This window comes from Argentina anserina, chromosome 5, assembly GCF_933775445.1.
Source record: "Argentina anserina chromosome 5, drPotAnse1.1, whole genome shotgun sequence".
NCBI classification, from domain to species: Eukaryota; Viridiplantae; Streptophyta; class Magnoliopsida; order Rosales; family Rosaceae; genus Argentina; species Argentina anserina.
Genome location: NC_065876.1, coordinates 18,304,509 through 18,320,510, shown reverse-complemented (window position 1 = coordinate 18,320,510; position 16,002 = coordinate 18,304,509). Strand labels below are relative to the sequence as shown.

Sequence of the window (16,002 nt, the reverse complement as noted above, 5' to 3'; positions counted from 1 at the left end):
TTTGAATAGTACCTTCATTATTTAGAAGTTTTTCTAAACACAAGATGGTAAAGAATCAAAAAGTCCTTAATTCTTAACGTTGGATTAAAGATTTGGAGGATTGCTTTGGATTTTTGGAGGGACGAAGAATCATGTATAAATGTTCTGTATGTATATATGCATGACTTGGCCATAATCATGGCGGTCTGTTTTATTCTCTATCATTTACTGTACAAACAGATTCTGATTTAAATGAATCTGATTACGACTTTAATGTGTACATATCTTTTCCAACAATTGTTTATCAAAATTGAAAGTCAGCTGTATAAGGTAGAAGATTATTTTTGACACGCAACACTTCCCATCATAACATCAACAGTATTAATGGACATTAAATACATTAACAGTATTAATCACAATAATTTCTAGTACAGTCGATTTTGGATCATTTGGTCTTTGTTATTGGTGACAGAAGAATGTTTCGGTGTTAAAATATGCAGCAGGTCAGGTAAAACTGTAGAGAGCTAATTGTACAAAGACGGTTTTTGAGTTTATTTTGGTGTACACCGATTTTGGTGCTGTAATATTTCCTATACGTACTCTCTGTGTACATATTTTAGTTTGTTTCAGGTACATATAATAATTTTTTACGTACTCTTTGTGCTCTCTATAGTACCAAAATTTCGTATTATGAACAGTTACTCTAGAAGAAAAGCAGCCTGCAAGAAACTTATTAATTTTTAGAAGAAAAATGAAATAGACAGTTTTGGAGGCCGCCGGGTTTGACATTTTAGAGCCAATCAAATTTGAAGAGTCATATTCAGAGATAGAGAGAAACTAGCTAGTAGATGATCGATAGCTATTTGGAAGTTGATTACTAGCTGCTGATACCAGAAATTCTATCCCATTATTTGAAGATTATTAGAAAAACATTGATTATTAAATAAGTAATACGCAACCTAGCTATCTCAGCATAAATAAAGGAGAAAAAACAAGAACTACGCGGGCGAATGATGGTTGACAATAAAATTGATCAGTGAGGAAATTTTTTCATAGTTATATATAATTCATGACGTCTAAAACAAAATTTTAATCAAGGAGTTCTCACACGAACAGTGGGCGTGGGTGACTCACGTCGATTAGTGTACCATTAATTCATTCTACGTGTAATAGTAAAATGTAAATGTCTACTCTTTTCATTAGATATCCCCATCAGTATCGGTATTAATTAAGGGTAGAGCTTATATAACTATCAAACCCCTCTTTCCTCAATTGTCCTTTAATTAAACTTTTCTGTCATGAGATCAAACTACTGCATGGACAATACGGTAAATTACAAAAAAAAAAGAAAAGACAAGTGGACGTAGTTGCGCACAATCTTTACATAACTGCCGGACACGATATCAACACAGACAAAAGAATTGATCTCAATTCTTCTTTCTGCCAATTTCATAATTTTTATCAAACTGAAAAGAGGGGTATCAATTTCGGCGCATATTGATTAGGGCTGGGTTGGTAGGTATACAAATCTTATTTTTTCAATATCATGTACCAACCAATATATAATTGGTATGAAAAATTTATCATTTAAACCAATTAATAACGTTGGTATAGAAACTAATTGGTACTCGGTTGGTAATCGACTTCTACCAATATTTAAAAGTCAATCCAAATAAGTAATAATAAATAACAACACAAATACAAAATCTCTAAGTCATTGAAAATTTTCTTTATTTTTCCAGCATAACTAACTTGCTTACTCACAATTTTCTGAGATGTCAATTTTTTGGTTTATTATTTTTGTGTTAGGCTACGCATCGTCAGGAACGCGGAGACATCCACGGAATATTTTTTTGACACTCAATTAATTTCTACGCATTTACGAAGTTAATATCAATTAAATCGTATTTTCAGAAAATGTCTTTTCCCACGTTTAATCTCAACCTTTGATCCCCATAGTTTGATCTCCATTGTTGGTTTCCCTTTAAAAGGAAGCCCAACCCTAAGAGCCAGCCCACACCAAAATCACCGTTCACTTATATATATATATCTCTCTCTCTCTCCCTCTCCTCTCATATGTTTGAAAATAGAGGCACTGCCGCCACCTTCTCCAGGTCGCATTGTCGTCGTCTAGCGACATCTTGCCACGAGATCACCACTGGTGTGACCCTCTCCCTCTCCTCTCTCCGACGGTGCAAACAGAATCAACATGCAACCTTTCGGAAAATCCGAGTTTTGAAGCCATGAAAAACAGTCGCCGATTTCTCGAACTCCGGCGACCCCGCGGGCTTCCTCTAGCAATCGTTTTGGAGCTTTGGGCTTGTCTGGGAGCTTGCAACTGTTGCAGAAGAATCACATGGGTGTGAAGGGAGTCCCAGCAACTTGGAACTATGGTGTCAGAGGTCGAAGGCAACGAGAATCACTACAGCCCTTCATAGAGTTTTAAGACGGACTTGAAGTATACGGTTCTACATGGAGCATGAGGAACAAGGCTTAGGGCACGGACTTCGATACTACTATCTCAGGGAGGGTGAGCTGGGTAGGGTGAGCCGGGTTAGTGGTTTTCTATATATATAATTTAAATGATATACGTCTTTATCGCCTGCTCGCATACATTTGCACTTTACTTTGGTCGATGTCTTGAGACTGGCCTGTTATTCTATGTTTTATTATAAGTTGGTGATTTTTGTTGTCCTGATGTCTGGTGCCGTGTAGTTTATTTTACGGTGATATCCGATGTCTTGATGTTCAGCACCGTTGTTTATGATTTTTTGGAGTTTTGTTAGCTTGTATACACCCCATCGGTGTATTTGATATTGTAATAACCCAAATTTTGTTGTTCATTTATTGTAATTTCATGAACCATTAAGTCGTTTATGATATTTTGGTTATATAAATATTCTACGTCTTTTAAATAGCCTTCATTCGAAATAGAAATCGGTTCGAGAACCATTAAGTCGTTTTATGATTTAATTCATTCGACTCAAAAGTCGAATTTTGATCGTTTCAGAAAATTCCTTCATAAAAGTTGTAGAGCTCATCAAAACGAGTTCGTAGACATGTAGCACATAGTTGTTGTCGGAAGTCGTAGAAGCTAGTTTTATTTAACGAGAGTTGTTGTGGGAAGGGTAAAATGGGGAGAGGAAATATTGGAAAATATTTATTTAGTTTCATCTTCTCCTTCTCTCTCTCCAACCCGAGACTTCTCCTTTTCTTTCTTTTCTCCTTTCTTTCTTCTACTTCTTCCCACCGCTTCCCTCCTTTCCATTTCCAGAAAATCCGTCTTCATCACCGAGTTCACCTTCCAACCATGGTTTACGGTGTTGCTAGACTCCTTGTGACCGGGTAGCCCCTCTCTTCAACTGGTTAGTGGCGGTGTAACAACCCTTGAAGCCCAGCAGCCACTGCAACACTTGGAGGAATTGACAGAAACTTGCCATTGTCGTGTCAGGCGTCGCCAGCAAGTTATGGGCAAGGGGTAGCTCCACCCGACGGTCCTAGCTACTTGGGCCACGCTGGAGCAAGAGGGAAATAAGTTGGAGCTGGAACTCGGCTTCCTTGCAACTGTGATTGAAAAGTCAAAGCTACACTATGGCAGCTCTCTGTCCTTCCGATGTTTCTGTTAGGTGAGAACTCTACCCCAACACTTGAAATTACATTTGGAAAGTGTTGAGGTAGTTTTATTTAGGTTTGGTTAGTTTGTTTGTGAGGTTGTTTTGTGTAGGTCTGTGTATTTGGTGTGAGGTTAATTGTTTTAGGATGTAAGAGTGTTTGGGTTGTTGTGGCCGATAGCAGGGCAATGGCATCTATGTAGAGGAGTTGAGTTAGTTTGATTTAAGTTGTGGGGTTTTGGTTGTGAGAAGTTGAAGGGTTTTAGGAAATGCACGGAATGTGTTTGATGGAATTCATGTACTTTAAGTGAAATTTTTTTTTGTCAATCTACTTTCAAATTTAATATGTATATCCTTTAACTTTTATTTTTAACAGTTTTGTCCTTTTACTTTTAAATTTAATTTGTATATCCTTTAACTCTTATTTTTAACAGTTTTGTCAATTCCGTTAGTTAACCGTAAAAAAATTCCGTTAAGCCGTTAAAATGTCTAGAATACCCCAAATTCAAATTAGATTTTTTTCTTTCTTTTATTATGCCTTTTTTATTTTTCTCTTTTGGTTTTTCTTGTTTTTAAGTTGAATTCATCATATGTGCTATCAAATATATATAATTGTAATCAAATCAAATTACCAAATTAATTGTAAACAAGAGAATGACGATCTTGCTCCCTATTAAGTTATCTGTAATTTTGTTAAACGCTTGCGAGAACTTGGAGCAGATGTAAAACAAGTAAAATGGAATGGCTCCCTCACGTAGGTGTGTTTCAAAACAAAAACTTAGAGCGAATGATAGTGAATGCATTGCTTGAAAACTTTAGGATTAAATACTTTTGACACCCTATACTTTAGGTGTAAAAACAGTTTTGTCATTCTACTTTCAAATTTAATATGTATATTTTTAACAGTTTTAACGGAATTTTTTTGACGGTCAACTAACGGAATGACCAAACGGTTAAAAAAAATAAGAATTAAATGATATACATATTAAATTTGAAAGTAGAATGACATAACTGTTAAAAATAAGAGTTAAATGATATACAAATTAAATTTGAAAGTAAAAAGACAAAACTGTTTTTACACCTAAAATATAGGGTGTGACAAGTATTTAATCCTTAGAAAAAAATAGGCATTTTTTCTCAATTCCTTCCAAATGATCTTAACTTTTGTTATTTTAAAAAATCTACATTATATAATCCGAATAATGAAATTATCAATTAATAGAATTCAAATTTATTGAATTCTAGTTTCCATGATTTTATAACTTCTATGGAAACTTAAATTACGTCCCGTACCGGCCGGAGGGCCTTGTGCGGTGGTTCCCCTTTGACCACCCCAAGACCGGCTTTGTAGTTTGCATCAATTGTTCTCAAAAAATAGTGTGAATGAGCAAAAGACGAAAATAGTGTGAATGAGCAAAAGACGTTTTCAATATTTATACGGAAGTTCCAATTTGTATTCTAAAAACTATTTCATATGTTTTCAGTAACTAGAACGCCTAATGCGTATTTAAATCAATTTCTGTTTTCATACATTTATATATAAATATATATAATTTTCTATAAGGAATGTTTTGAATTCAAAAGTTTTAACTTCTCAACTAATGATTTTGTAATAAAACCCCTAATTTCCCCAGTTTCAATAGTTCTATGTTGCATTTGGAAGAAATGGTACGACTATTACACCTACAAGTTACTCTGTTCACCCTACAAAAGTGTAATTTATTACAAAATTAAAATACCTGAATAATTTGATGTAAAATTAGAATAAAAACTATCTCTGATTGAAATTGATAACCACCACACACTACTTGTATGCAGAAGAAGTGGGCAATTATACCGGAGGAAGTTATATGCACAAAGATCTTTTTAATTTCTATTCTGATTTTAGCTTTTACCATATTCATAACATCTCACCACTAGCATTTATCCATACTATCAGAAATGTCTTTTGTTAATCATCCATCTGTAAGATCTTTCCAAAGCCTTTTTGCTTTACCTCGCTCAATTATTAGTGTTCTGATTTTAGTCTTTAATTTATGCTATAAGACTACTACTTCTGAAATGATCTAGAATTGATTTCTGGATCTTATATTTTTTAAAACGTTGTGTCCCTTTTTATATATCATCTATCCCACATTTCTAGCCGTGAATTTTTGTCCTCAAGTAACAAAATGGGATCTATGTTTTATTTAATTAGATGATGAAAGCAAATTGGTCTATTTCTTGTTAGGTTGTTATTATTATTATTATTTTTATCTTCCTTTATTCGGCTGCTGTGGGTTATTGTGTGAAAAGTTCTTTTTGTTGCATATTCCTTTGAACCATACGTTCTTGTTTGTTGCTTGGATTTGTCATGTAAGGGGTATATTTCATGAGGTATATACCACTGATCATTAGATAGCGTCTCGCACGGCTTTGGGCTATATTGTAGAAATAGCTCGATGAGCATCCACCAACTCAGGTGGCATTACCCTGTTGAAAGATACGACCTATGATAACATTAACAATGAATGTTTGTTACTCGAATTTTTTTTTTTTGGGTTTCAGAATGTTTGTTATTATTTGTTTACATAAGAACATTAAATTTATCCTTCGATTTAAGGCACGAATTAAAAGAATAAACAGAACATGTGTGGAGTTTCAGGTGATGTATAACTTAAACAAAAGGAGCAAAATATTGATCACTCCTCACACTATCACAAACATGATAGTTTACTCATTCAAGTTTCAATTTCAACTTATCACTCATATACTTTTCAAATTTGAGCAATCTGGTGCTTCCGTCATCTCTCCATCCAATTTAGATGTTAAGTTGTTGGTTGGACAAACATAAATTGGATGGAGAGATGACAGAAAGACCAGATTGCTTAATTTGAAACGTATAAGGAGTGATTAGTTGAAATTAAAACTTGAATGAATAAACTGTCGTGTTTGTGATAGTGTGAGGAGTGACTAGTATTTTATACCAACAAAAATGTAACTTCAGAAACAAATTATGTTTAAGGTGAACCTTAAAACTGCGAAGAGCAACCAATGGAGCAAAATCTAAACTTAGCGTTGTGGTACTCTTCATCTTCATCTTCGCCAGCCTGACCAACCAAGCAAAAACCAAACCGAAGGAGAAATCTTTGCATCTTAGGCATACATGAAATTCCAACATGGGCAGGGCAAGCCGGCAAGATAAAGCTTTGTACGTGTAATTTGAACAGAACAGTATAGTGATCATTCGAGATCGATGAACAACCGGCCGGCATAACCGCATATGGCCTCAGCAATCACCTAGGAAGAAGTCAAATCCTTTTTCAATACGATCATCCTTAGGCTTATCGATGAAGCTACAACTAAACACACAATTGTTGATATTGGAGTAGAGATATTAGAGATTCCATCGATACAGCATTCCCTTGTAAGCAATGCCTATATTGTTTACCAACGTATCGGAGTTAACGCTTTGTGGGCAATATACAGTTGGACTAGAACCACCTACCAGGCATTCCGAACAGACAACCTCGAGGCGGTATTGGTCTATTATGCGTACAACCATGTAGGTGTACCCAAAATAAAGCTCGAATTTGCTTAAATCTCCTTCTTCACCAACGTCGACTTCCTTGCAGATGAATGCGACGTCTCGTATGTTCTGAAAGCCTAAAGCAGAAGGAAGACGTCCCATTTTTTGGTGCATGGCATGGATTGCAGATATACGTATATGCTCCTAACACAACTGGCTCATTGTCTATGAGGACGTTAGGAAATTGAAAACATGGAAGAAAACTAAAGTCAGCCAAGTTATCTGTTGCGGGATCGGGCCATCGGGGCACAGGAGGAGAACATGGGCAAGAATTTATTTTGATTGGTGACTTGGTGTGTCGGAGAAGATCAGTGGGGTTGTGAACTTGTGATATTGTTTGTTTTGTGGCTTTGGAGACACGAAGAAGGGAGGAAAGAAGGGATTGGAGATGAGACCAAACCAATGTTGGGACACACGTACACATGCACGGAAGTCGACACAAGGTCGATATCGACCAGTACAGCATCAGGGAGATCATCAATATTCTTTGATGGATATTGATTACAGCTTTTTTTGGCAGCTCTCATGATATTGATCCGCTTGCTTTGGACAACTGCATTACCATTTAGCGTTCTTTATATAGTGGATTTCAATATCAGTATCGACTGTATCGTCATAGGAAAGGACTCAACAGTCAACCCCGTTGTGTTTCTTTATATAGTCGAGATGTGATGGGATATACAGATTGGCATGAAGAAATTTGGGCAAGAACTGGAATGTAAATGAAAGAAAAATGCAGAGAAAACAAAATGAGGTGTTCAAGTATTTTCATTCATAGCTGCCAGGAATGGCAAAGAGCATACATATACTTGTCTCAGGGACAGCTGCTAAACTAGGGACCACACATTAGAGTGGGCTTTGATTCATAATCTAAATGGACTTGTAGTAGATGGGTAACATGGATATAGCCTAACAAGCACTCCCTCCCCGAGAGCGTGCATGTCGATCAGGCACGTAAGTCTGGAAAACGTTCAACCATTCCCAATGTTTTAAAAAATTAAATTCGCCTAAAGACTCGTCTGAGGTTTAAAAAACTTAAAGTTACTTACATAACGCCTCTGTTTTTCAGTCTGGACACCGAGGCTCGCCTTTTACGTTTTTTACGTTTTTTACGCATTTTATTACGCCTTAAAAAATAATTTTTTAAATATCTTTTTATATTTATTTATATAATATATTTAATTTAATGAAAACTATCTAAAACGTTTGGATTATGAATTTCATTATATCTAAATGCAATAAATTAGTAAGTTCTTATGTATATTTGTTTTATTATATGTGTATAATTATATATTTACACATTTAACTACTAATTTTTATAACATAAAGCTTACGCCTTATGCGTCTCAACTTGTAAAGCTCAAAACTCTCAATAAAACGTATTGGGTACGCTTTCGCTTTTTAAAACATTGAGCGTTACTGAGTCATCTTCCCAGGTAGCATCCGCCTCAGGTAGTCCCTGCCACTGAATCAGCCATGTGGTGATCTTGCGTTTCTTCTTTGTGCGGTACCCCATGTCCAGGACTCGGCTAGGTTGCTAAATCAAATTTCCCGAATCATCCAGAGGTGGTAAGGTTGTGCTGAGTGGAATCCCATCACCCACTCTTCTTCAACAAGGATACATGGAAGACATCTTTGCCTTTGTTGGTAACTCCAAGCGATAAGCCACAGTGCCTATCCTTTGCAGGACCTTGAATGGGCCATAGTAACGGGGAGAAAGCTTATGGACCAGGCTTTTGGAGACGCTGCGCTGACAGTGGGGGTGTAACTTGAGAAACACAGTCCCCAATCTTGAATTCCCTCTCTGTGCGCTTCAGATCAGCCAATTGCTTCATTCAGTTCTGGGAGAGTGGGAGATGGGACTTGAGCTGCGTGAGCAATTGATCTCTTGACTGCAGAGACCGTGCCACTGAATGAACCTTTGTGGTGCCCGGAATGAAGCTATCAATGGTTGGAGGTGGTCTGCCATATAGTGCCTGAAAAGGTGTGGTCGGAGGTGTTATACCAAAATTCTGCCCAGTGAATCAAGGACTGCCATGACCCCGGCTTGTCAAAGACGAAGCAACGAAGGTAGTGCTCAAGTGATCGATTGACCACCTCGGTCTGACCATCAGATTCCGGGTGGTAAGCTGAGCTCTTGCACAATTTCGTTCCCTGCAGCTGGAAGAACTGTGTCCCAAAGTCGCTAAGAAATATTGGATCTCGGTCACTCACTATTCTTCGAGGCAAGCTGTGCAATCTGAAGACCTCTTTTAAAAAGATGTTGGCAATTTGAGGGGCTGTGAATGGGTGTGAATTAATTGATGAGTCTTTGTTTTCTTATTATTGATGAATTAATTCAAGTTACTGATTTCGTTTGATTGTGGATCCATCGAAATATAGTACAAGTACGTATTTCTGCATGCATGGTGCAAGTAGAAGTTTTGATGACTACCCTAAACACCTCCGCGGACACCTCATCCTATTCCTACCACATCCACCTGGAACATAAACCTCCATGTCAAGGACAACCAAATCCAAATTCGATCAGGTGCCTAAAGTGCATCCACATCCGGCCACATCAGGCTTCCGAATGAGACCGATCTAGTTGAGGAGAGGAATCGCAAAAACGATGAATGGATAATGAGCTGTTTCATTCAAAGATATAAACTTTTCGTTTCTACACTTAATCTGGAGACCGAATGAGATGTGTAAATTTTACTATAACCACATTATGTTTGAATAGATAGGGGTGCAGGATAATGAAATGATATATACGAACTCCGGAAACAAATCAGTTGCGAATTTACACCAAAAAGAAAAAGGTTGAAAAGGAACAGATTGAGGGTTACCATGCCCCTTAATCTCTGGTTAACAGCATTCATCTACATTCCTACAATGTTGAATATGATGTGGAAATGATGTAGGTAAATAAACACGTAATTGCATATTTTACCTAATGAGAGGAGAGGGAAACCAGTCGATCTGTTAATAGTTTCTGAAAGATACACATACAATACGTCCAACATAGTTTCACTGACTTCCAAGTTTTTTACAACATAAGTTGATAATAAGTTTTGGCTAACCGCAACAATTGCTATTCTGCTGAATGGGATTTCCCTTCATTTGAACAGCTTCACTCGACTTGTTAGCAGTTGGTTGGTTGCCCATTCTGCAAAACATTATTATAAATGTAAGAGATTACAAGCAAGTACGACAACAATATAGTAAAGATGATTGGGATAAATTTGTATCACATGATAATTTCATAAACCTCAACTCCAATCATTTCAGATGTCAAAGATGGGCCAAAACAGATAGTTATGAAATATCAGCCCCATATTGTTTTAGGGTAGTGGGTGTTCAAAGAAGAAGCATGTTCTGTGATATCTTTATGCATCATCTTTATTGTAGAATGGGAGTACAAAAATGGAATTGTCAGGGTAGATTTCATAGCATGTAAGAGTTTACTAGTGATCTTACTTTTTCTTGATCTCGCCAGCCATGGTCAAGAAAGCCTGCTCAACATTGATCGCGTCTTTAGCACTTGTTTCGAGGAAAGGGATACCAAGCTCATCAGCTAAAGCCTACAGCTCATTAAGACATAGGAAACATGAGGTCAAACATGAAAACACTCGATAACTTTCAGATTTGCAGCCACTATGCATCAGGACAGAAAAGAAGCACACTCTATTACAGACACCGTTGCGGGGGAGCCCACCCTTTCTCAAAATAAAATGGAGGGAATGGGAGACTTGGAATCATGAGGTAATTACAAAGATTAGATAACAGCCCAAATAGGTAAGAATTGAACAAGATCCATTGATGCCACTTCCTGAGGTTAAGGATCCAGAAAAGGAAGATTGTCAAGTGGCTGAACAGGTCTAGGATTGAGAATGTCCAGAATGGTAGGGGAAAATGGAGAAAGACTGAATTACCAGGGTCTGGGACCTAAACGGTGAAAAGCATAATCATATGTATACGCAGCAAGCTAATTATAGTGACGATCCAGCCCAGATTAAAGCTTAGCAACCTTCTAGCAGCTAATAATGAAGTGGCACTGCATTATTAGGTAAATTCCTGGATTCATTTTAATTTTACATTATAGATCCTTGATTATAGCTACAACCAAAGTGAATACTAGTGGGGAACTACTGTTGAGACTCATCTAAGCATCGACTACAATCACCATATCAATAATCTAAAATATAAGAAATTAAATTAATAGATCTTAGTTCATTAGAAAGAATTGTAGGAACTTGAACAGATCTAGCTATTTAAAACATCACATGTAACGGATTTAGGGGTGTATGAAAATTGATACACAAACTCCTCTAGCATGTTTTAGAGCACCACAGAAGCTGTTTTGTTAAATTTAAGAGACTGATGATATGACTTGCCAAAAAAATGTGTGGAGTACAGAACAGCATCTATAGAGAATTAAAACCTTTTTCAAAATAAGAAAAACAGAACTGATAACCGTTCATGCAATAAATTATAGAATTACCTTTCCTGTTTGCGTGTCAACAACCTTATTCTCGACTAAATCACATTTATTTCCCACTAAAAGCTTACACACGCTTTCGTTTGCATATCTGTCAATCTCACTCAGCCACTGCTTGACATTATTGAAGCTCTCCATCTCAGTAACATCATATACAATCTGTTACAGCCCCAGTACAAGTAAGACTTCCATTACAGAATGAAATGAACCCCCATACATTACTATGAGAACCAAAACGGATTTTGACTGGTGGTAAGAACCAAAACTGAGCCACAGATAATGTTCCAGAATAGCATCAAAATAACTACCCTCAGATATGTACAGCATAGTAGTGTACTGTCTGTACTCCCGTGTAAGAAAATAAACCTTACAGGTAACCTGATCATGTATGTTGAATTGTTGACTCATCACACTGAAAGTGGCTTAGTGAGCATGCATGCGGTCTTACAGCAAGACAAAAGGGAATGTCCTACTCACTTGCTAATAGTATTCTAATTCGATACTGTTTTAGTTATTTTATGGCCAAGTTTGAAGAATGCTAAAGACCAAAAAGAAAACAATTTTAAAAGCCAAGTTCTAGTGCTTCATGGACTGGAGCAGAATGGTAGTGGAGAAAAACCCTTAGCTTTGTTATATATGTCAACTAACATTTTTGATAACTTAAATGGCAGAAAAAAAGAGCGACTTGAAAGGCAGTAGCCAGCAACAAAATCATCGTTATAAATTGATACTAGCAGAACTCCAGAAGCTCAAGATTTAGACATACACTTGAGTTTTCCTCAACCTGACACCCCCAAGCCAGGAAATAATAAAGGAATAAGTAAACAAAACAAACCAAGAAAATCTTACGATTATCCCATGAGCTCCACGGTAGTAACTGCTTGTTATGGTCCTGAATCGCTCTTGTCCAGCCGTATCCCACTATAATGAAAGAAAAAGCAAAAGTCCGTTAATTAGATGCTGGAAGTGTGACTGAACAGACTCCAAAGTCAAGCATTGCACATACTTTCCCTAATAAACTTCCGAAATCATTTCTCATAAATTAAACCTCAAATACGTCGGAACATTCAAGAGTTCATTTAAACTTGTTTTCCACAATTATTTCATGACAGTACTTGTAATGCTGGCCAAACACACATGGAAAACAAATAGAAAATCGACTGCGTTCCCATTTAAATCAAGCAAATAAGCGGAAAACAAAGCAACTCCTACTCACAATCTGCAGCTTGACTGTCTTCCCATCCAGCTCCACCGTCCTGATTTTCTGAAAATGGCAAACCAAAACACGAATCATAAACAACAGAGGTTACAAACTATGCATACATTTGGTAATGTGTGGTATATAGATGCACAAGTAGCTCACAAAATCAACCCCAATGGTGCTAACGTAGCTGTCCACATAGGAATCATCCTGAAAACCAAAACAAAATGGACATAAAATACATAGTCAAGATTTCAGCTTCAAAACTAGAACATTGCTTCTGGTCTCTCCCAAAAGAACCCAATCTGGCATAAACAAAAAAAACAAAGGTAAACTGACAGCGAATCTGACGAGCAGACAGGATTTTCCGACGGAGGAGTCCCCAATCAGCAAGAGCTTGAAGAGATAATCACTGAAACCCAAAACCAAAAGATGAAAAATAATCGAGGGCAATGGGAGCAAGGTAGGAAAGAAAAGGCTTACTATTCGTTGCTCATGATGATGGATTCGATTTCTGCCGACAATGTTTGGGAGCGCAGCGCGGCTTTTTAATTGAAGACAAGAAGACGACGACACGCGCACCAAAAATGCAAACTCAGCAAAGCAAACCTCTTTCTTACTGCTGCTCACGACGACAACCCCAAACTAGAAATACTTTGTTTTTTTAATTTTTTCCTAAAAGCTTTTTTCGATTTTAACCACCTTTATTTTGTCGATTATAAATGAAAAAAAAAACCATACAGACAAAAGTATAAACCTCTACTCCTCTATAGAATGGAGAAAAGTAGCTTAAACCAGATACAAGGAGAATAAGATGCATTTCAATGAGCTATGAAGTTCGGTTCTAAGTTTAAAACAACATTAAGTGATTTTATGTAATCTATAAATGTATTTAAACTAATTGTTTCCTACATTTAATAAACACTCATCTTATAAAACTAGCCAAAATATAGAGAAGTGATGTAGACAAGTTTACAAAGTGACATGCCAAAATGACATTACAGCTACTTTAGCTATGATATGACTCAAAATGGCTAGCATTGTCAGGAAAGATGATAATATGGCTCGGTGTGGATGTTCTCTATGGTAAAGTGAAAAAAAGAATTATTAAATGGTGTATTGTATAAGAGCAAAACACGTGTAATTATTTGTGACTATATTAATTATTTATAATTTGGAATTTAGACGCTATCTCCCCTCCTTAAATATAATTATCAAACACGGTTCAAAGGAAGCTATACAAATCCTTAATTCCTGTCAAAATTTATAAAAAAGAAAAAGAAAATCTTTTCGTTGCATAAGTTATTGTTCATGATAATTTGCTACTTGGGCAATTCACCGGAGATAGTTTCAATCCCTTGTGGTTGGTGTGTACGTGTAAGGTGTGTCGTTGATGTTTTAGCAACTTGAGAAATGTAGTTTTTTTTTCTCTTTCTTTATGACAAAAAAAAAAAGAAACTAGCTAAATTAATCTAGAAACCAACCATCCAATTCCCAAACTGGTCTTTGATAACACCACCCGCAGCAATATGCCTAGAAGTGCAATTTCTAGTCCCATCAACATTCAGCTTGAGAAAATTAACTACAGGTTTTTACCAAGCAAGATACACGCTACTATAAATAGTCTCAGCATTCCACTCATCAACATACTTCCAAATAATCTTGTTAGGGCAGGAAGGTATGATAAAATTAGGGTCAAAAATCACTTTGTTCCTCCACTTCTAGATGTACCAACATAAGAGAAAAAACAAATTGCACCACTTTGTATACTTATTAATAACAGCCCTGCAATGGATTTGAGCATCAATCTAACCATTCCAATCAAGAGAAAAAGAATTAAATATACTCATAGATCTAGGAAAGCAATTCCAAATCATCGAAGCTCTAGGGCAATCTCTGAACATGTGGAGAAGAGTTTCATCGTAAGCAACTTTTTGTGCAGAGCAGTCCATAGAAAAATCTTTAACTTAGGAGGAATTTCCAAACTCCAAGCAGAATTCCAATGAGAATTCACAGGCCTTGACAAATCAAACTTAGAATTGTAGGCAGAACTGACAAAGAACTTACCATTAGAAGTACGACCCCAAATAAGAGCATCCCTGCCACCAATCTCAAAGGCAGTAGGAACATTTATAATCTAACACACAATATCATTAGGCAAAACAGAATTAAGAAGATCCAAGTTCCATCCAGTCTCACACCAAAAATCGCAGATTAAGGCATGAGGATTAACAATAGCATCAGGAAAAGCAAAGTTAAGAAGAGGACCAGAGAGTAACCAAGGATCAGACCAAAATCTAATGACCTTGTCACCAATCCTCCATTTTAAGCATTTTCTAAGCAACTCAGCACCAAAATTAATGCTTCGCCATGTATGAGAACAATCACCAGGAGGTTTGTAGGCCATATTAGAAATGCAAATCCCATTAAAATACTTAGCCTTATACATAGAAGCCAACTGACCATTATCATTCTGAAAAATTCTCCAACTAGCCTTATACATGACCTGATTCAAATCAGCAAAAAATTTAATTTCCAATCCCCAAGAGACTTAGGCTGACAGACAATTTGTCAATTCACAAGGTGAACTTTTTTCTTATCCTCAGAATCTCCCAGATAAAATCTTTGTCAAGTTTATCAACTTTATCACACAAACTAACAAGTAATCTAACAGTTTGCATAAAATATATGGGAATAGTAGAAGTTACAGACTTAACAAGAGTAACTCTTCCAGCCATGCTCAAACCCTTACTCTTCCAGCTAGAAAGTCTGTTTTGAATTTTATCGAACAATCCAACATAAGTGAACTTATTAATTCTACAATAAATGCGAGGCATACCTAAGTACTTACCAAGGTGATCAGGAAGAGGAGAATCACCTATTCTACTAATTCTACAAGCAATAGACTTACAAGCATTAGGAGAGAAATATATCAAAGATCTTTGAAAACTCACGGTCTGACCAGAGAGTGAACAAAATAAGTCACGACAATCTTGGAGCACATACGCTTGCTTGGGGGTAGCTTCTGCAAAAAGAACCAAGTCATTAGCAAAGAACAAAGGAGACACTTTGGGACTAGCCTGAGAAGCACTAACAGGCTTCCACTGACCATAATCAACATAACTCGGAATAAGATGAGAGAGTTTTTCCATAAACGAAG

The 16,002-nt window shown here is 36.6% G+C and overlaps 1 protein-coding gene across 1 annotated transcript; it reads right to left on the bottom strand.

Moving 5' to 3' along the window:
- Positions 1–10,104: 10,104 nt before the first annotated feature.
- On the bottom strand, positions 10,105–13,444 carry LOC126796504 (ras-related protein RABD1). Its single transcript, XM_050523347.1, has 8 exons — positions 13,326–13,444; positions 13,182–13,254; positions 13,005–13,052; positions 12,858–12,905; positions 12,491–12,562; positions 11,645–11,800; positions 10,621–10,724; positions 10,105–10,309 (listed from the first exon to the last, which is right to left on the bottom strand). The coding sequence occupies exons 1-8, from the start codon at positions 13,337–13,339 to the stop codon at positions 10,219–10,221; spliced, it is 606 nt and encodes a 201-aa protein (XP_050379304.1). The 5' UTR covers positions 13,340–13,444; the 3' UTR covers positions 10,105–10,218.
- Between the last annotated feature and the right edge of the window lie 2,558 nt (positions 13,445–16,002).